Source organism: Oryctolagus cuniculus, chromosome 18, assembly GCF_051225735.1.
Source record: "Oryctolagus cuniculus isolate XC-2025 breed Fujian yellow rabbit chromosome 18, ASM5122573v1, whole genome shotgun sequence".
In the NCBI taxonomy this organism is placed as follows: Eukaryota; Metazoa; Chordata; class Mammalia; order Lagomorpha; family Leporidae; genus Oryctolagus; species Oryctolagus cuniculus.
This window is the reverse complement of record NC_142884.1, coordinates 40,778,512-40,798,946: the sequence shown is the minus strand read 5'-3', so window position 1 is coordinate 40,798,946 and position 20,435 is coordinate 40,778,512. Positions and strand designations below refer to the sequence as shown.

The 20,435-nt window shown below is 40.9% G+C and overlaps 1 protein-coding gene across 1 annotated transcript in view; it reads left to right on the top strand.

The window, feature by feature from the left end:
- SHCBP1 (SHC binding and spindle associated 1) overlaps nt 1–19,994 on the top strand; it is a 38,903-nt gene extending 18,909 nt beyond the window's left edge. The window contains exons 9-13 of the mRNA XM_002721561.6: nt 2,602–2,733; nt 3,306–3,424; nt 16,159–16,245; nt 16,617–16,758; nt 18,792–19,994. Coding sequence (XP_002721607.1) covers nt 2,602–2,733; nt 3,306–3,424; nt 16,159–16,245; nt 16,617–16,758; nt 18,792–19,117 — 806 coding nt within the window. The 3' untranslated portion in view covers nt 19,118–19,994. The remainder of the gene's footprint in view (nt 1–2,601; nt 2,734–3,305; nt 3,425–16,158; nt 16,246–16,616; nt 16,759–18,791) is intronic.
- Nucleotides 19,995–20,435: the final 441 nt, after the last annotated feature.

The following is a 20,435-nucleotide window of genomic DNA, read 5'->3' as shown; positions in this document are numbered from 1 at the left end:
AGCTTTAAGTTAGCAATAAAAGTTGTAATGCAAAAAATTGTATATCATTTTGGGACTTGTGCAGCTGTTCACAAACTGCATAAGCTATGTTCTTTATCTTTATCTTGTCAGAACTTCTTAATGGGAGCAAGGCTGGGAGTTTAATTTCCTGCTGTTCACTAGTACCTCGTCTCACCCTCTTTTGTTTTATGTGTGTAATTTTTGCTCTTTCTCTTCTCCCATATTTGATTTATAATAGATATATGTGTATAAATAACACATCTGGGGGATAAATCACTGCAATAAAAACACTTTATTTTTTGGCATAGTGAGAATAACAATGATCTTGTAGATTGTGTGGTAGATAAGAATTCTTCCTAGATTGGTGAAGAAATTATAATGTAATTGCCAGGGTGTCATAAATAACCACATAGAATTCTGATAGTTAAGTATAAAAATGACTATAAATTTACTAACAGAGGGCATTTCTGAGAACTGAGGAATCAAATAGTGTCTCTAGTGTGAATATATGGAGAACATGTTCAAGAGTAAGATTAAAGCTTATCTGATACTGATCTATAGCTAACACATAACATATATTGAGTACCCACAGTTTACAGGGTTTTAACAGTACTTACTGTAGGTCATTTGTGTTTAGAAAATCCATTTACTTTGATGATGGTTTTGTGTTTTAAACTACTAAGAATCTGTAATATGTTTATATAAGAAGAACTTTTCCTCAGAATGCAGTTATTTAAAATTTAAAAAATTTTTCCGATGATAAAATACAATGATAAAATAAAATCTGCAAAGTACAAACAGACATGTACAAAAAATTGGAAGCAAAGCCATTTGTCTTACTCATAATCTAATCATACACAGTCTACCCCTGGTAACATTTGGTTTATGAAGTCCTGAATTCTCTGGTGCTTCCAAGTGCTTGCCTATACTCGCCACATGGCAATAAATGGCTTTGCCTGTTTAATGCAGTTACTTCATTCATTTGCTCAAGCAGACTCATCTTGAGACAATGAGAGTTATTTCTTACAGCTTTATCTCTGTGGTTCTGTTTTAGGAGGAAAGTTAGGCAAGTTCCCTAGTTTTCAGATATTCTAATTTTTTGTGAGCTCTGAGAATCTCACCTTGCATTATTAGTTTGATTAGGATTAATAGAGATCCATTGTTATTTGTTGGTTAACAAGATAGGTTGTTTTTTGCAATAGCTGAGACACTTTGAAGTTAGTCTTATTTTATATCAATCTGTTTAAGAGATAGTAAAATTAGATAATCTTGAAAAATGCTTAGGTTTATTCAAATGTAATTCATGTTTAAGTCATAGACTTTTTGAGTCAGAAAAAAATTCAGAAGGGCTGAATGCTGTCAAGCCTTTTGACCCAGGTGTGAGTACTTTGGATTATTTATGTATTTTTTAACAGCAGTTTTGTAAGTGAATTCAGTGCTGAGCTGGTCTGAGGTGGTTGATAAGATAGTTTTCTTGATATAAGAACCAGTTGGGGAGTTATTATTATTATTTTTGTTAGAGATTTATTTTATTTATATGAAAGGCAGAGTCACAGAGAAGGAGACACAGAAAGAGAAACAGACCTTCTATCCTCTGGTTCACTCCATCCAGGTCTCCCATGTGGCTTGTGGGGGCCAAAATACTTGCGCCATCTTCTTTTGCCAGGCATGTTAGCAGGGAGCTATATCAGAAGCACAACAGCTGGGACTCAAACCAGTACTCTGATATGGGGTGCTATTGTCACAAGTGGCAGCCCGAGGAGTTGCTTTTTTTAAAAATTTGATGGGCCGGCACCGTGGTGCACTAGGTTAATCCTCCACCTGCGGTGCCAGCATCCCATATGGGCACTGGTTCTAGTCCCAGTTGCTCCTCTTCCAGTCCAGCTCTCTGCTGTGGCCCAGGAGGGCATTGGAGGATGGCCCAGGTGTTTGGGCCCCTGCACTTGCATGGGAGACCAGGAAGAAGCACCTGGCTTCTGGCTTCAGATTGGCATAGCTCTGGATGTTGCGGCCATTTGGGGAGTGAACCAACGGAAGGAAAACCTTTCTCTGTCTCTCTCTCTCACACTGTCTGTAACTCTACCTGTCAAATAAATGAAAGAGAAAAAAAAGAAAAAATCTTTAAAAAAACAAATTTGAGAGGAAGGGAGAGGGAGACAGAGAGACAGAGTTCCTAACTACTGGTTCATTTGCCAAATTTCTACAATGGCTAGGGCTGGGATGGGGCCAGAGCCAGGAACTTGATCTAGGTCTACCACATAGGTAGCAGGGACTCAACTTCTTGAGCTATAATCTGCTACCTTCCAGGGTCTATGCTGGCAGGGAGCTGGAATTTGGAGCTGGTGTCAGGACTCAAATCCAAGTACTCCGATTTGAGGTGTGGGCAGGTGTCTTAACTGCTAGGTCAAAAACCCAACACTAGGAGAGTTATTATTAAATTAAACAAACTGTATGAAAGATAACTATATTCTATTTAACTGCATCTGGATTGGTTGGTTTCAAATTATTATTTGGGTCATTTGAACTAGAGAAACCTGGTATCACATTTTTGTTTAGACCTTTCCCTTCACCCACCTTAGGTGTTCTTGTTCTCTTCCTTAGGTTATGGTTTACCAGATGATATTGTGATAGAAAACAGGGGCAAAGGAGATACTTTTGTGGATTGTACAGGTGTGGATATTAAAATCTCAAACATAAAATTTGTTCAGCATGATGCTGTAGAAGGAATCTTAAGTAAGTATCTGTATGTTTGGTATATGATTTGCTCTATATTTTGAAGGAAAACTTTGCTTTCTATAGAAGACAGAATTTGATGAAATATCACTCTTGAGTTTAATCTCTCTTATTTATTTGAGAGAGAGAGAGAGAGTGAGAGCATTCCCATTCCCTGATTCACTCCCTAATTGCTCCCACAGCTGGGATAGGGCCATATCAAAGCCAGGAGCTGGGAATTCAATTCAGGTCTCCTATGTAGGTGCCAGGAACTTGCTGTCTTCCAGGGTGTACATTAGCAAGAGCTGGGATCAGGAGTGGAATCAGGTCTCAGACTCAGGTATTCTAGTAGGGGATGCAGGTGTCTAGACCATTGTCCTAACTGCCAGGCCTGTGTGAAGAATGTTGTTTTTAGATTTTATAAAATAGCTCAAAATATTCATTGTTACATATTTTATTAATTTGTAATTCAGGTAACAAAGTTTAAATGGTAGCTTTTGAGAAATAGGCTCTTTCTAATGTAAGCTCTAGGCTAGTACCAACAATAGAAAAGGCACATTACCTCCTAAAGCAGTTGACTGTCTTCATCATAGTCATTCACCGTGGCAAGACTACATTGGAAAACTGTGTATTGCAATGTGAAACTACAGGAGTCACAGTGCGAACATCAGCAGAATTTTTAATGAAGAATTCGGATTTATATGGTGCTAAGGTATGATAATCTCTTATTTTGGGGGAAGCATATAGAAAAAAAAATAAAGGCATACTCCTATTCTCTGTTTTTAAAGAAGTTCAGACACATATCTACTAAGCCAGTTGTACCCATTTTTAAAAATATAGCCATTAATCATTCTCAAAATAGAAATGAGAAAGAATAATAATAAATCTCACAGTTACTCTGTGTGTGGTAAACTTTTTAAAATTCTGGATTAACAAATACTTGCATTGTCAATAGGCAATTTCTTTTCCATTTTCTTATCTTATCTTGGTGTTTGGAGCTTACCAGCGTCTCTTTCCAGTTCTTTATTCGGAATATAATACATAATAACCCCACTGTGCTGCCAAATACCAGAACCCATTATGTTTATCTATTTTGTTTTGGTACCTATTATCCAAACTCCCTCCGTCTTCTCCCCACCCTTCCCAGGCTTAGTAATCACCCTTTTAAATTCAGAGAAAACATGTATGTGTGTGTTAAATAATTATTTTATTATTTTGATTTCCGCATGTGAGAACTTGCCATATTTGTCTTTCTGTGTCTGACTTATTTCCCTTAATATAATGATTGTTGGTTCTGCTACAGATGTCAAGATTTCATTCTTTCTTGTGGCAGAATAATATTCCATAGGATGTATACACCACATTTTCTTTGTCTGTTCATCCATTGATGGACACCTAGGTTGATTCCATATCTTGGCTATTGTGAACAGTGCTGCAATGAATGTGTGAATGCAGGTATCTCTTTCAAATGCTGATTTCATTTCCTTGGTATATATACTTAGAAGAAGGATAGCTGGGTCATACAGTAGATCTGTTTTTAGTTTTTTGAGGAATCTCCATACTGTTCTCCATAATTTCTGGCAGCAGTTTAGAAGGGTTCTTTTTTTCTCCATATCCTTGTCAGAATTTGTTATTTTTTGTCATTTTGATAACGGCTGTTCTAACTGGAGTGAGATGATGCTTCATTGAGGATTTGATTTGCATTTCTCTGATGACTAGTAATGTTAAGCATTTTTTCCTGTGTTGGCTGGCCTTTTGTATTTTCTTTTGAGAAATGTCAGTTCAGATCCTTGGCCCATTTCTTAACAGGATTGGTTGTTAATTTTTTTTCGAGTTTCTATATATTCTGGATATTAATCCTTTGTCAGATGAATAGTTTGCAAATACTCTGTTCCATTTTGTTGGTTGTCTCTGTTACTCTCAATTGTTTTTTCTGCTTCTTAGTGTGATACAATTCCATTTGTCAATTTTTGCTTTTTTTCCTATGCTTTTGGGGTCTTATCAAAGTAATTGTTGCTTATCCAATGTCTAGAAGTGTTTCCACTATTTTTTTTCTTATAGTTTTATAGTTCCAGGTCTGAAATTTAGATCTTTGAACCATTTTGAGTTGGTTTTTATGTAGGGTGAGTGGTAGAGATCTTTGCTTATGGTTAGCCAGTTTTCTTAGCACCGTTTATTGAAGAGATGATATTTTCTCTAGGCTATGATTTTGGCTTTTTTGTAAAAGATAAGTTGTGTGTGCATTCACTTTTTGTGCTAGTACCATGCTGTTTTGGTGATGCTTCCAATTCAAAACTGCTTTAGCTATTTGGGGTCTTTGGGGTTTTCACATAAATTTTATTTTATTTTTTAAAGATTTATTATATTTATTTGAAAGGTAGAGTTACGAGAGAGGTAGAGACAGAGAGAAAGAGAGGTCTTCCATCTGCTGGTTCACTCCCCAAATGGCTGCAATGACTGCGGCTGGGCCAGGCCAAAGCCAACAGCCAGGAACATCCTCCGGTGTCTCTCACATGGGTGCAGGGGCCCAAGGACTTGGGCCATCCTCTGCTGCTTTCCCAGGTGCATTAGCAGGGAGTTGGATAGGAAGTGGAGCAGCTGGGACTAGAACAAGCACCCATATGGGATGCTGTTGCAGCAGGCTGGGTCTTTAACCCACTGTGCCGTAGCACCGGCCCTCATATAAATTTTAGGGTGGCTTTTCTTCTGTGGAGAATGTTACCTATTTTTTTTTTTTTAAATTTAAACTTTGAGAGTGAGAGACAGAGAGAGAGAGTGACAGACAGACAGATACTCTGGGAGAGCTACCATCTGTTGGTTCACTCTACAAATGTCTGTGATGGCCAGGGCTGGGCCAAGTCAAACCTGGGAGCTGGGAACTGAGTCTGGATATCCCATTTGGGTGGTAGGGACCTAAGTACTTGGGCCGTCACTTCTGCCTCCTTGCGTGTTCACTAGCAGGAAGCAGAAATAGAGTCATGAGTTGAATCCATGTACTCTGGTGTGGGGTGTGCATGTTCCATGTGGTGTCTTAAAAGCTAGGCCATGGCCGGCGCCGCGGCTCACTAGGCTAATCCTCTGCCTAGCGGCGCCGGCACACCGGGTTCTAGTCCCGGTCGGGGCGCCGGATTCTGTCCCGGTTGCCCCTCTTCCAGGCCAGCTCTCTGCTGTGGCCAGGGAGTGTGGTGGAGGATGGCCCAGGTGCTTGGGCCCTGCACCCCATGGGAGACCAGGAAAAGCACCTGGCTCCTGGCTCCTGCCATCGGATCAGCACTGTGCACCGGCCGTAGCGCGCCGGCGCGGCGGCCATTGGGCCACTGGAGGGTGAACCAACGGCAAAGGAAGACCTTTCTCTCTGTCTCTCTCTCTCACTGTCCACTCTGCCTGTCAAAAAAAAAAAAAAAAAAAAAAAAAGCTAGGCCAAATGGCTGTGCCAGTTCATTTGTATTTTTATGGGGATTGTGTTCAATCTGTAAATTACTTTGAGTATTATGGGCATTTTTATTAATTTTTTTCTTTTCTCCCTTTTTTGTTCATTTTTTAAAAACTTAATAAATAATATTAATTCTTATAATCCATGAACATGGGAGGTATTTCTTTTTGTGTCGTTTAATTTCTTGCACAGTTTTTTTTAAAAAAAGATTTATTTATTTATTTGAAAGGCAGAGTAACAGAGGTGCAGAGGCAGAGAAAGAAGTCGTCCATCTGCTGGTTCACTTCCCAAATAGCTGCAATGGCTGGTGCTGGGCTGATCTGAATCCAGGAGCCAGGAGCTTCTTCTAGGTCTCCCACATGGGTGCAATGTTTTCCCAGGCCATAGCAGAGAGCTGAATCGGAAGTGGAGCAGCCAGGACTCAAATCAGTGCCCAAATGGGATTCTGGCACTGCAGTTGGTGACTTTACCTGCTACCACAGCCCTGGCTTACACGACTGTTTTGTTATTTTCATTATAGAGATTTTTCACATCCTTGGTTAAATTTATTTCAAGGTGTTTTATTTTTGTTATTGTGAATGGGATTTCTCTTATAAGTTCTTTATTTTTTTATTTTTTATTTTTTTGACAGACAGAGTCGACAGTGAGAGAGAGACAGAGAGAAAGGTCTTCCTTTACCGTTGGTTCACTCTCCAATGGCTGCTGCGGCCAGTGTGCTATGGCCGGCGCACCGTGCTGATCCGAAGCCAGGAACCAGGTGCTTCTCCTGGCCTCCCATGTGGGTGCAGAACCCAAGGACTTGGGCCATCCTCCACTGCCTTCCTGGGGCACAGCGGAGTGCTGGCCTTGAAGAGGGGCAACCGGGACTAGAACCTGGTGTGCCGGCGTCGCAGGTGGAAGATTAGCCTATTGAGCCACGGCGCCGGCCCTTTTTTTTGCTTTTAAAAAATATTTATTTATTTATTTAAAAGGCTGAGCAGCATGGAGGAGAGCCAATTTGGGTTGGGGGAGAGAGAAAGGGAGGGAGGGAGAGGCGGGATGGGTATTTTTCATCTGTAGGTTTATTCCACAAATGGCCACAGTAGCCAGGTTCGGGCAAAGTTAAAGCCGAGAGCCAGAAACTTCATCTGAGACTCCATCTGCTACCTTCCTAGGCACATTATCAAGAAGCTGGATTGGAAGCAGAGAAGCTGGGACTTGGGATTCAAATTGGAGCTCTAGAATGGGATGCTGGCATTGCAAATTGTGGCTTAATCTGCTGTACCATAATGCTGGCCCCTTTATAAGTATTAGTATATCAAAATGCTATGCTTTTCTGTGTGCTGATTTTGTGTATTACAACTTTACTGAATTAATTTATTAGTTCTAACAATCACTTGGTAAGGTCTTTAGGTTTCTATGTAAAGAGTCATGTCATCTGCACACAGGGATAGTGTGACTTCTTCCTTTAGCATTTGTACGTCTTTTATTGTTTTCTTTTGCCCAATTGCTGTGAATAAAACTTCCAGTACTATATTGAATAAGAGCAGTGGAAGTAGATATCCTTGTCTGATTCTAGATCTTAGATGAAATGCTTTCAACTTTTTTCCATTCAGCATGATGCTGGCTGTGATTTGTCATATATAGCTGGTATGTTCCTTCCTTATCTAAGTATTTCAAGATTTTTGTCATGAATGGGTATTGAATTTTACTGAAATCTTTTTCTGTGTCTATTTATGGTCATGTGATTTTTAACAAAGATATTTATTTACTTGAGAGGCAGAGGACAGAGTTACAGACAGAGAGAGGGAGACAGAAAGAGAAATCTTCCATCTGCTGGTTCATTCCCCAGTTGGCTACAAATGGCTGCAACGGCCAGAGATGGGCTGATCTGAAGCCAAGAGCCAGAACCTTCCTCCTGGTCTCCCATGGAGGTGCAGAGACACAAGCACTTGGGCCATCTTCCTCTGCTTTCTCAGACCATCAGCAGGGAGCTGGATCAGAAGTGATTTAGCAGGGGCTGGCGCTGTGGCGTAGTGGGTAAAACCACCACCTGCAGTGCGGGCATCCCATATGGGCACTGGTTCAAGTCCTGGCTGCCCCACTTCTGATCCAGCTCTCTGCTATGGCCTGGGAAAGCAGTAGAAGATGGCCCAAGTCCTTGGTCCCCTGCAGGAGACCTGGAAGAAGTTCCTGGCTCCTGGCTTCAGGCTTCAGATCAGCACAGCTCAGGCTGTTGTGGCCAGCTGGGGAGTGAACCAGCTGATGAAAGACCTCTCTCTCTTTCTGTGCCTCTCCTTCTCTCTCTGTAACTCTGACTTTCAAGTAAATAAATAAATGTGGAAAAAAAAAAAAGTGATTGAAGTGATTTAGCGGGACTCAAACCAGCACCCATATGGGATGCCAGCACTGTAGGCGGATGCTTAACCTACTACGCCACAGCTCCGGCCCCCACTGATTTTTTTTTTAACCTTCATTCTGTTGGTGTGATGTATTGCACTTATTGTTTGCATATATTGAACCATCCTTGCATTCCTGGAATAAACCCATTTGTTCAGGGTGAATGATCTTTATGATGTGTTTTTGGATTTAATTTGCTAGTGTTTTATTGAAAATTTTTGCATGTATGTTCATCAGAGATATTGATCTATAGTTTCTTATTGTTGTGTCTTTGATTCTGGAGTCAAGCTACTGCTGGCTTTGTAGAATGAGTTTGGAAGGGTTCCCTAGAGATTTTAAGAGATATTTAAACCTTTAAAATTATAACTGTAAGCAATTGAAGCTTTTTTTTTTTTTTTAAGATTTATTTACTTGAAAGAGAGAGAAATCTTTTATCCATTGGTTCACTCCCCAAATGGCTGCAACAGCTGGAGTTGGACTAGGCCAAAGTCAGGAGCTGGGAACTCTATTCAGGTCTTCCATACTGGTGGCAGGGACTCAACTACCCATCTAGTGCTTTCTTAGGTATATTAGTAGGGAACTGAATCAGAAACGGAATAGCTGAGAATTGAATCTACAACTCTGATAATAGGATGCCAGCATTACAAATGGCAGATTAACCTGCTCTGCCACAATACCAGTCCCCAGTTGTTTTCTTTCTTAATAAAAATTTTAAGACAAATATAGATTCACAAGTTATATTAAGAAACTATACAGAGAAATCCTGTCAGTATACCCTTTACTAGTTCCCCCCAAGTGGCAACTGTCTTGAAAAATTATAGGATAATATAATAAGCAGAATTTTGACATTGATTCAGTCAAGTTAAAGAATATTTCCATCGCCACAGAGATCCCTTTTAGAGCCAAACCCACTTGACCTCTCCCACTAACCTCCTCCTTAACTGTTGGCAAACACTAATCTGTTCTCATTTCTATTATTTCATCATTTCAAAATTGTTATGTGGAATCACCCAGCCTTTGGGATTAGCTTTTTTCACTTAGCACAATTTTTTGAGCTTCATCCGGGTTGATGTATGTACCAAGAATGTTTAAAAAATTTTTATTATTGTTTCCCTTTTAAGACAGACACACGTGCACATGCATGTGTGTGCACGCATGCCACACACACATCTTCCATCTTCTGGTTCGCTCCCCAAGTGCCACCACAGCTAGGGTGGTGGCTCAGACTAAAGGCAAGATTGTGGCACCTGGGACTCCATCCAGGTCTCCCACGTGGGTGGCAGGAACCCAGTTACTTGAGACACCATTTGTTGCCTCTCAAGGTATCAATTAGTGGGAAGCTGGATGTGGACCAGCTGCTTCGATGTTGTGTGACGCTTCCCAAGCAGGTGACTTAACTGCTGCATCAAATACCCGCCCCGTGGTTTCTTTTGTATTTCAGTTGTAATTTCAGTTTGTTTATTCACTTGTTGAAGGGCATCTAGCTTTTTTCCTTTTAAGATTTATTTATTTATTTGAAAGTCAGAGTTAGAGAGAGCGAGAGAGAGTCTTCCATCCACTAGTTCACTCACCAGATGGCTGCAATAGGAAGCTAAGAGCCAGGAGGTTCCTCTAGGTCTCCCTTGTAGGTGGCAGGGGCCCAAACATTTGGGCCATCTTTCTCTGCTTTTCCTGGGCTATGAGCAGGGAACTAGATCAGAAGGGGAGCAGCTGGGACTAAACGCAACAATGTTGGCCCCAGACATCTAGCTTTTTTTACGGTTTAGCCTGTTGTGAAGAAAGTTGCTATAAACATAGGTGTACAGGTTTTTGTTCAATGTAATTTTTATTTCTCAGGAATAAATTCCCAGGAATGTAGGTATGGGTCATACATTAGCTGAATGTTTAGTTTTTAAAAAATTGCCGCCGGCGCCGCGGCTCACTAGGCTAATCCTCTGCCTGCAGCTCCAGCACCCCGGGTTCTAGCCCAGGTTGGGGTGCCAGATTCTGTCCCGGTTGCTCCTCTTCCAGTCCAGCTCTCTGCTGTGGCCCAGGAAGGCAGTGGAGGATGGCCCAAGTGCTTGGGCCCTGCACCTGCATGGGAGACCAGGAGGAAGCACCTGGCTCCTGGCTTTGGATCGGCGCAGTGTGCCGGCTGGAGCAGCCATTTGGGGAGTGAACCAGTGGAAAAAAGGAAGAGCTTTCTCTCTGTCTCTCTCTCTCTCTCACTGTCTAACTCTGCCTGTCCAAAAAAAAAAGTGCAAAAAAAAAAAAAAAATTGCCATAGCATTCCAGAGGAGATGCAACATTTTACATTCCTACTAGTAATGTGTGAGTGATCATGTGCTCAATAGCATTTAACGTTTTTACTATTTTTTTTAAGATTGATTTATTTGAAATGTAGAGTTAGAGAAAGAGAGAGAGAGATCTTCCATCTGCTGGCTTACTCCCCAAATGGCCACAATGACTGGGGCTGGGCCAAGGCAAGGCCAGGAGCCAGTAGCTTCTTCCAGGTCTCCCACGTGGGTGCAGAAGCCCAGGGCCTTCAGCCATCCTCCATGTAGCTGGATCATACTGGTGCTCATATGGGATGCTGGCACTGCAGGTCACAGCTTAACCCACTGTGCCTTAGCACTGGCCCTCAATTTGTAATTTTAGCGATTCTGATTGGAGTGTAGTTAATTTCTCATTGTGGTTTTTGTTTTTATTTATTAAAATTTTTTCATTAACATGTAGTACTTGTCCTTTTTCTTTGGGGTACCATGCAATATTTTAACACATGTATACAGTCTAAATTGGTAAAATTAGGCAATTATCATTTTCATTTCCTTAGTTTTTCTTTATGATTGGAGCCTACCAGCTTAATTGTGGCTTTATTTGTCATTTCCCTAGTGGATACTGATGTCGATTGTTTTTTGTAAGCTTATTTGCATCATTATGTGTTCTTCAGTGAAGTGTCTATTCATGACTTTTCCCATTTTCTGATTGGATTCTTTTAATTATTTTAAAATTTATTTTTTAAGGATTTATTTTTATTTATTTGAAAGCCAGAGTTACACAGAGAGAGAAGGAGAGGCAGAGAGAGAGAGAGAGAGAAAGAGAGGTCTTCCATCTGCTAGTTCACTCCCCAATTGGCTGCAATGGCTGGAGCTTCACCAGTCCGAAGCCAGGAGCCAGGCGCTTCCTCTAGGTCTCCCACACAGGTGCAAGGGCCCAAGGACTTGGGTCATCTTCCACTGCTTTCCCAGGCCATAGCAGAGAGCTGGAGTGGAAGTGGAGCATCCGGGACTTGAACCGGTGCCCATATGGGATGCTGGCACTGCAGGTGGTAGCTTTACCCGCTATGCCACAGCGCTGGCCCTTGGATTATTTTTAATATAGTTTTGAGAGTTCTTTGTGTATTCTAGCTACTAGTCCTTTGTCAGTTATATGATTTGCAATTATATTCTGCCACTTTTTTAGCTTGTTTTTGCCTTCTTCACATGGGCTTTTACTACAGAGTAGTTTTTAATTTTAATGAAGTTCAGCTTATCGATTTTTTCCTTTTATAGATCAAACTTGGGTGTTAAGAATTTTTTGCCTACCAGTACATTCCAAAGATTTTCAACTATTTTTTCCCAAAGTGTTTATAGTTTTATGTTTTACTTAATGTTGTGATCCTGTTTTTTAGTTAATCTTGATACAAGATGTGAGGTTTAGGTCAAAGATTGTTTTTTTGATTATTGATGCTCCGTTTTTCCTGTACCATTTCTTGAAAAGCCTGTACTTCCTGCATTGCACTTGAGAATGTTCATATGCATCTATTCCTTGGTTCCATATTCTGTTTCACTAATCTGTGTACTTAATTCTCCACCAATAGCTGGTTACAGCCTTAAGAAGATAAAAAATCTAGGATCCCCCTCTCTGCTTTTGCAGCATGAGTGGGAGTGAGGCTGTGGTTTTTGTGTGTTTTGTTTTGTTTTTTTTTTTCCCTGTGTTGTTTGGCTACAGTAGAGCTCTTATGTCTGAAAGTTTTCTGTTTCTCTAGGTTGTCCGGTCCTTTGGCTAGACAGAGCAGTCTTTTTTTGCTTTTTGGTATTCTTTGATGTTTCTGGATTGCCAACTTCCTCAATTCCAACTGTGGGGATTATGAGACAAAAAGAAAACCCAGGGAACTCATCACTGTGTTAATGTCATTTCTTCCTTCCCAGAAGTGGCAGTGTCCTCAATTACCTTTTCCTTTTCTCTTTTCTTTTTTTTTTCTTTCTTTCTTTCCTTTTTTTTTTTTTTTTTTTGGACAGGCAGAGTGGACAGTGAGAGAGAGAAACAGAGAGAAAGGTCTTCCTTTGCCGTTGGTTCACCCCAATGGCCGCCGCAGCTGGCGCGCTACGGCCGGCACACCGCGCTGATCCGAAGCCAGGAGCCAGGTGCTTCTCCTGGTCTCCCATGCAGGTGCAGGGCCCAAGGACCTGGGCTGCACTCCCGGGCCATCCTCAATTACCTTTTACAATGATTATCTTTAAAATTTTGTTTTCATTTTTATTTGAAAGGCAGACAGAGATTTTTCACCTGCTAATTTACTCCCCAAATGCCTGCAATAGCCAGGCCTGGGCTAGGCTGAAGCCAGGAGTCAGGAATTCGGTCTGAGTCTCCCACATGGGTGGCAGGTACTCAGGTACTTAAGCCATCACCAGTGCTTCCAAGGGTACATATTATCGGGAAGTTAGAATCAGAGCTGGGACTTGAACCCAGGCACTAGGATATGGCATGCAGGTATCCCAAGCAGCATCTTACCTCATGCCAAAACTGCCCTCCTCAATTACATTTTAGCTGTCAAATATCTGTGTATCATTGTAACATATTTTGAATATGATTTTATCATTTGTGAAGTTGCTGCTGGTTTAATTTTTTTCTTCTTTGTAAATTTTATACAATTCCTCATAGTTTGATATTTTAACTATTTTGTTATACAGCCATGTACTGCATAATGTTTCAGTCAATGACGAACCACATGTTCAACAGTATATAGATTGTAGCTTGGGAGTATAGTAGACTATAACATCTAGGTTCATGTAAGTATACTGTCTGATGTTCTCACAATAGAATCACCTAATGACAAATTCTGTACATGTGTTATTAGTGCAATCTCCCCTTATTTATTTATTTTTTTTTAAGATTTAAACGTGTTTATTAGAGTCAAAGGCATCCAGCCAGAGCAGCATGGAGGGGGGCTTCTAAGAGAGGAATAAACTCAAAGGGATTGGTGGCGGTGGGCTTTTTAAGTACAATTTCAAAAGACAAAAAAAAAAACTTGAAAATCAGATTGACATTCAGTGACCAGGCAGGGACAAAAACTATCAAAAGACTTTATTTACAATTCTCCATCCTGACTGGCCAGCTACGCGCGTGGGATAAGTTCTAGAACTCCCTTGCTATTCTTATGGTAAATTCCGAAGGAAGGTGGATGGCCTGTTTGTTCTTGCTAAAGATAACATTTGGGAAGGAAACAAATATTTTATACTCCAAATTACATTGGGATCTTCTGACTATTTATTAACCCATCTGACTCCTCATATTCCCACCTCCCAAGATGGAAACCCTAAAATCTGTTAGGGGAAAATTGGGCAATGATCCATGAGTGCTCTGGCTGCTTCCTGCTGAAAGGGGGTATCTCTGGGAAGGGGGGTGTCAACACAGGGTTCCAGCAGGAGGTGGCTCTCCAGGGGGATGCAGTGCCAGCTTACAGAAACTGCTTCCATCTGAGGTTTCATGTGCACGGCCACCTAGAATTTTACTTTTTGAGTCTGGAGAAAATGAATCTACCAGCAGTTTAAACTCACAGGATATAAAACCGAGGACAGAGTCATTATTAGAGCCCTAAGAAAAATGTTTAAACCATCAGCAAGTCTATTTCATTGAGAGGCAAATACAAACTGAAAGAATGGGTTTGAAAATAATCAGGTAGGCTTAAGGCCTTGTCAGTTATGAGGCTTAGACCTATCTATCTCTTCACGTGTGGTACATCATAAGGGAGGTACCCTGTTGACCACCACCCAGGTGGCCTGGGAGGAAAGCTGGCTCAAGGAGAAGGTAGGTGGCATTTCTAAAAGGAAAACATTTTTAGTTAGTATACAGCTCTGCCTGCAATGTTGTTGACCCTACTTGGCCATCCCTTCGACAGCAGTGGTTACTTTGGAAGCTGGGCTAAGTGAAGGGCTTTTCAGCTTAGAGAGGACAAGGTCTGTGGCTGTGACCTGGAGCCCTTTGACTCCGGTGACCCAACTTGGCTGGCAGAGCTGCCAGGGCTCTTCCTAAGCTGACTTCTGCTGAAGCCCTGGCTTTCTACATTGAAAACCAATGCAGTGGACTGGCCTGTTGGGTCTCTTTGATGGCAGGTTACTGTATAAAACAGTCATTAATCGGCCTGCCAATTCTTCCCTTCATCTTTTTTTTTTTTTTTTTTTTTTTTTTGACAGGCAGAGTGGACAGTGATAGAGAGAGACAGAGAGAAAGGTCTTCCTTTACCGTTGGTTCACCCTCCAATGGCCGCTGCAGCTGGCGCGCTGCACCGGCACACTGTGTTGATCCGAAGGCAGGAGCCAGGTGCTTCTCTTGGTCTCCCATGCCGGTGCAGGGCCCAAGCACTTGGGCCATCCTCCACTGCACTCCCGGGCCACAGCAGAGAGCTAGACTGGAAGAGGAGCAACTGGGACAGAATCCAGAGCCCCGACCGGGACTAGAACCCGGTGTGCCGGCACCGCAAGGCAAAGGATTAGCCTATTGAGCTGCGGCGCCGGCCCTCCACTTAATCTTGCACTTAACCCAAAACTGAAAATCTCTTAGCAGATTTTTTTTAACCTCTTAATAGAAGAGTTAGGTAGATGTGTACATATTCTGGTTCAGACACATGGGGGAAGTAATAATGTTTCTCATGATATACTACTACTCCTAGAAAAATGACTCAACATATATACAGAAGATGCATTGTGTTTATAGCAACTTAGTCATCTATGATATTTTGTAGTGAGTTATTCCCAGATGGCTTCTTAAAGAACTATAGAGAGTTGAATGAATCATATTTGCTTTCCAAAGTGCCTAGCATTGCATTAGGAAATTATTCCTATTATTGATAGTGTTTATTGGTATCATATGGTGCCAAGGGACAGTGTGAGATAATTGGATCATGCATGAATCTTTCCAATTACTCTATATAAATATCACTTGAATTAGCTACTAATTGCTTAAATTGCAAAACTGTTTTTAGGGTATGTAGGGGTATTTTAATATTTGTATATTTTTAAAAACATAGGATCTTGTTTGTATCCTTAAATTACTAGGCTTTGGATACAGCTGTACAAATAATTGAGTTTTTTTGAGTAACTGAATCTCAACAAAATTAGGTGATTTATTTATTTAGGCAGAACCAGAAATTTGTCCAGAATGAAAGAGAGTGAAACGAGAGTCAAGTGTTGACACTCTTAACTAATGCTTGTGTGTGAATGTGAGTATAATATGTGGTTTTTGAACTTGCTGGAAATGGAGCAGATGGAAATGTTGGTTATAAATACCTAAGAAAGCTAAGCTGTAAAACTCTGTCTTTGTATTTTACATATGAAACCTCTTATAGTCATGCCTTTTAACAACTGATTGTCATCATCTCAAATTGTAACTTACAGGGTGCTGGTATAGAAATATATCCTGGGAGTAAGTGTACCCTGAGTGACAATGGGATTCATCACTGCAAGGAAGGGATCCTCATTAAGGTGAGCCCTGGCTATCACACATGCTTTCCAAAGATTAGGCTGGTTCCCCCAAGAGATTATGTTGTATTTAATCTTCATGTGAAGTTCTGTTTTGTTTTCTCATTTTAATAAACATAAACAAGTGTATGTATTTCAGTAATGTCAGTACTTGATGTTTGAAAATTTTCTGTGTGAATGCTTTGCTGCCTTTAGATCTGCAGAAATGACAAGGCATGTTGTGTCACTCAGAGCTCAGAATGTGCTACAACATATTAGTAAGCAGAACCTTCTACTTTGTTTTTAGAATAGTGTGAAAAAAGTCAGCAGATTTTAAGAGCAGGCAGTGTTGAATGTGACAGTTCCTTAAAGCATTTGTTTTCATTGTCACATAGGACTTCTTGGATGAGCATTATGACATTCCCAAGATATCCATGGTGAATAATATAATACACAATAATGAAGGTTATGGCGTTGTCTTGGTGAAACCTACCATTTTCTCTGACCTGCAAGAAGATGCTGAGGATGGAACTGAAGGTATGCTGTATTTGGTAATTTTTAAATATAAGAACAGACCTAATTTACTTCATTTCAGCATTAAACTTTGATTAAGATCTGAGTCTTCCTCCCCTCCTTAAAAAAGATTACCAGAATATGCTTGGGTGTGGAGGTCCTGGTAAAAACAATTTCAAGGTCAACTAGTTCAACTGTTCATTCAGAACCTTGATGTTTGGTTTCTGGGATCATGCAGTTTCCTTCTTATGCTTGGTGTTCTATATATGAATAGAATAAGGATGGGTGTAGGATGGCAGTGGTGACTCCCACTACCATTAAGGGTGGAGGCAGTGCAATAAATGTGCCAAGTGGCAGGCTGCATCTACTGGAGGGGATAGTGGGCTTTGCCTCTATTTTGCATTGGTACAAGTGCCTCTGTGTCACCTGCCTTTCTTGGCAGCAAAGGTGAGATAGCCCAATGGAAATTCATGAATTTCAATCTATGACACAGGTAACTGTTAAATCTTAGTCAGAGAAGGATTAATGTGGCTGAGGAAAGTTTAAAGCATTTTTGTTTTGTTTTTGTTTTTGAAAGGTAGTTACAGAAAGAGAGAGAGAGAGAGATTTTCCATCTGCTGGTTCCCTCCTCAAATGCCTGCATCAGCTGAGGCTGGGCCAGCTGAAACCAGGAAATCAGAACTCCATCTGGGTCTCCTATGTGGGTGCAGTGCCCAAGCACTTGGGCCATCCTCCACTGCTTTCCAGGCACATTAGCAGGGAGCTGGATCAGAAGTGGAGCAGCCAAGATTTGTACTGGTGTTCAAAAAATGGGATCCTGGTGTTGCAAGTGGCGGTTTAGCCTGCTGTGCCCCAACTCTGGCCTCTAAAGCAGTTTAAAGAGTTCTTGTCATCTTTCAGGACCCACTCCAGTCACACCTCTGTGAAGTCTTTAACTTCTGACAGGTCTCACAAGGGTGAAATTGAAGTGTCATATTGACAGGACTCTTATCTGAAAGTTCTGGTGCGGGCATCTACTTTCAAGCTTATTCATGTCATCATGTAGGACTGAGGTCCCCATTTTCTTGCTTGGCTGTTGGCTGGAGAGAATACCCAACTACCAGAGGCCGTTCTGAATTCCTTGTCCAGTATTCCCCTCCATCTCAGTGAAGAGAACCTCCTCAAGACAAATATCCCATGCTTTGAATATTTCTGACTTCCCCACCTTGTAACCAACTAGAGAATGCTGACCAGTAACCTTAATTACATTGAAAACTTACAGTACAAGACCCTTTTGCCATTTAACAATCATTAATATAACACGGGGCAGGGGTTAGGGGATCATGAGGCCTATGTAGAATTGGCTTCTCGATTGGGAGTTCATTTAAGAAAAGTAACACTGTCTGATCTTTGACAGTGCTTAACAAATACTAAATATCCAGGAAATTATTGAGTGAGTGAGATTCTAGGGTGAAGAGGGTAAACAAAAAAATTCAAGATAGTTGATATGTTTTAGAGACAGGAAACCTTGGCATAATGAGCCAGCTGAAATGCTCATGGCAAAGAATTTGTACAATCCAGTCAGATGACGCAAGAACCCTAGGCATGCACCCATATTGTGGCACAGTGGGTTATACCACTGCCTAGCATGCTGCCATCCCATATGAATGCCAGTTCAAGTCCTGGCTGCTCCACTTCCAATACAGTAACAGCTGTATCCCTGGGAACACCTGGGAAAGCAGCAGAAGATGACCCAGCTGTTTGTGCCCTTGCCATGCACATGGGAGATCTGGGTGGAATTCCAGGCTCCTGGCTTCAGCCTGACCCAGCAGCCCTGACTATTGCAGCCATTTGGGAAGTAAACCAGAGGATGGAAGATCGATCTCTCTCTCTCTCTATCTCTCCTTGTCTCTGTAACTCTGCCTTTTAAATAAACAAAATAAATCTTTAACAACAATGGCAACAAAAAGTCCTTCACAGAAAAAACTTGAAAGTTCTGACAGGTTATGTAGAAATATATTGTTTTAGTTGGGTTAGCTAGAATATTGAATTTAATATAATTTGTCTTTCTTCCTCAGAATGTAAAGCACTTAAAATGCAGACAAGTGGAGAGGCAGATGCAGCTGAAAGAGTGGATCTAGAAGAGCTGATTGAATGTGCAACTGGTAAAATGGAACATAATGCGAGATCTGACCTTTCTGAGCAAGTCGAAGGAAATTGTGAAATTGTAAATGAACTAGTAGCTGCCTCTACACAGAAGGGCCAGATGAAGAAGAAAAGGTTGAGTGAACTAGGGATCACGCAAGCTGATGACAACTTAATGTCACAGGAGATGTTTGTTGGAATTATGGGGAATCAGTTCAAGTGGAACGGGAAAGGGAGTTTTGGCACGTTTCTTTTCTGACTGCTATGATATAATAAATAGCAAAATACTGGATTTGCACATGTTGCCCTAACAGTCACTGCTGCTCTTGTAGTTTGCTTCATATCTGCATTTTATATTTGATATATTTGATTGGATTTTAATGAAATGTAGATTTATTTCTATCTGCAAGTATTGCACATAAACACTCCCTCTTTAAAAGAATGGTTATAAAAACATATGAAACAGAAGATTTTTGGAGATTTTTCATCTAGAGAGTCTTGCTTTTTTTAAATAGAGTTTTCTCCTATTAAGCCTGGTGGTAACTTTCTGGTGTGCATACACTTCAATCCAGCACTTGAAAGAGGAGGAAGGAAAGCAGGAAATGCAGATGGGTGCACAGAAGTGCAATAGGTATCATGTGTGCAGTGTTCTTCGTAGAGTGGTCTTTTTTATCCCAGTTACAGCAGATCTGATTCCCATTCTGTATTTGCATAATACTTGTCTTAAAATAAAAGCTTTTATGATTGGGAAGTTATCTGCCTAATCAGACTTATTATTGAGAATCTGAGTGGGATGCATTTTTCTGTTGAACTATGCAATCATCCAAACAGTAATAGATAACGTAACAGGTTTGAAACAGAAGTGAAATATTTTGTTGAAAACCAGTGTGTGTGTAGAGCATTTTCACTATTGCTGATTGTGAATAATTAAAAAGAAGTGTTTTTCTTTCACCATAACAGTATTCTGATCATAGTTCTTACACGGTCAAAAGATTACCTGTACAGCCTATATTGGCTACACATTCTTGGTATCATATGTGTATTTTAAAGCACAGCTTTTAAAAATATTTATTTAAAAAAGTATGTATAATATTAATATGCCTACTGATTAAAATTATAGTGATAAAATAATAAAATTTGAGCCTGTTATTTTTTCCCAAACTCATTATAGGCCAGGGTACTGGTGGAGCATATGTAACATAAAATTTCTTGGTATTTTTTTTATTGTTTTAGAAAGAGTACTACATTTTCTTTCCTAAATGTCATTATATTTATTTCTTAAATTTGAGTAAATAGGGCCTGGCTCTGTGGCATAGTAGGTTAAGCCCCCACCTGCGGTGCTGGCATCCCATATGGGCACTGGTTTGAGTCCTTGACACTCTACTTCTGATCCAGCTCCTGGCTAATGGCCTGGGAAAGCAGTGGAAGATAGCTCAAGCACTTGCATGTGGTAGACCTGGAAGAAGCTCCTGGCTCCTGGCTTCAGATCAGCTCAGCTCCGGCCGTTGTGGCCATTTGGGGAGTGAACCAGCAGATGGAAGGTCTCTCTCTCTGTCTCTCCTTCTCTCTCTGTGTAA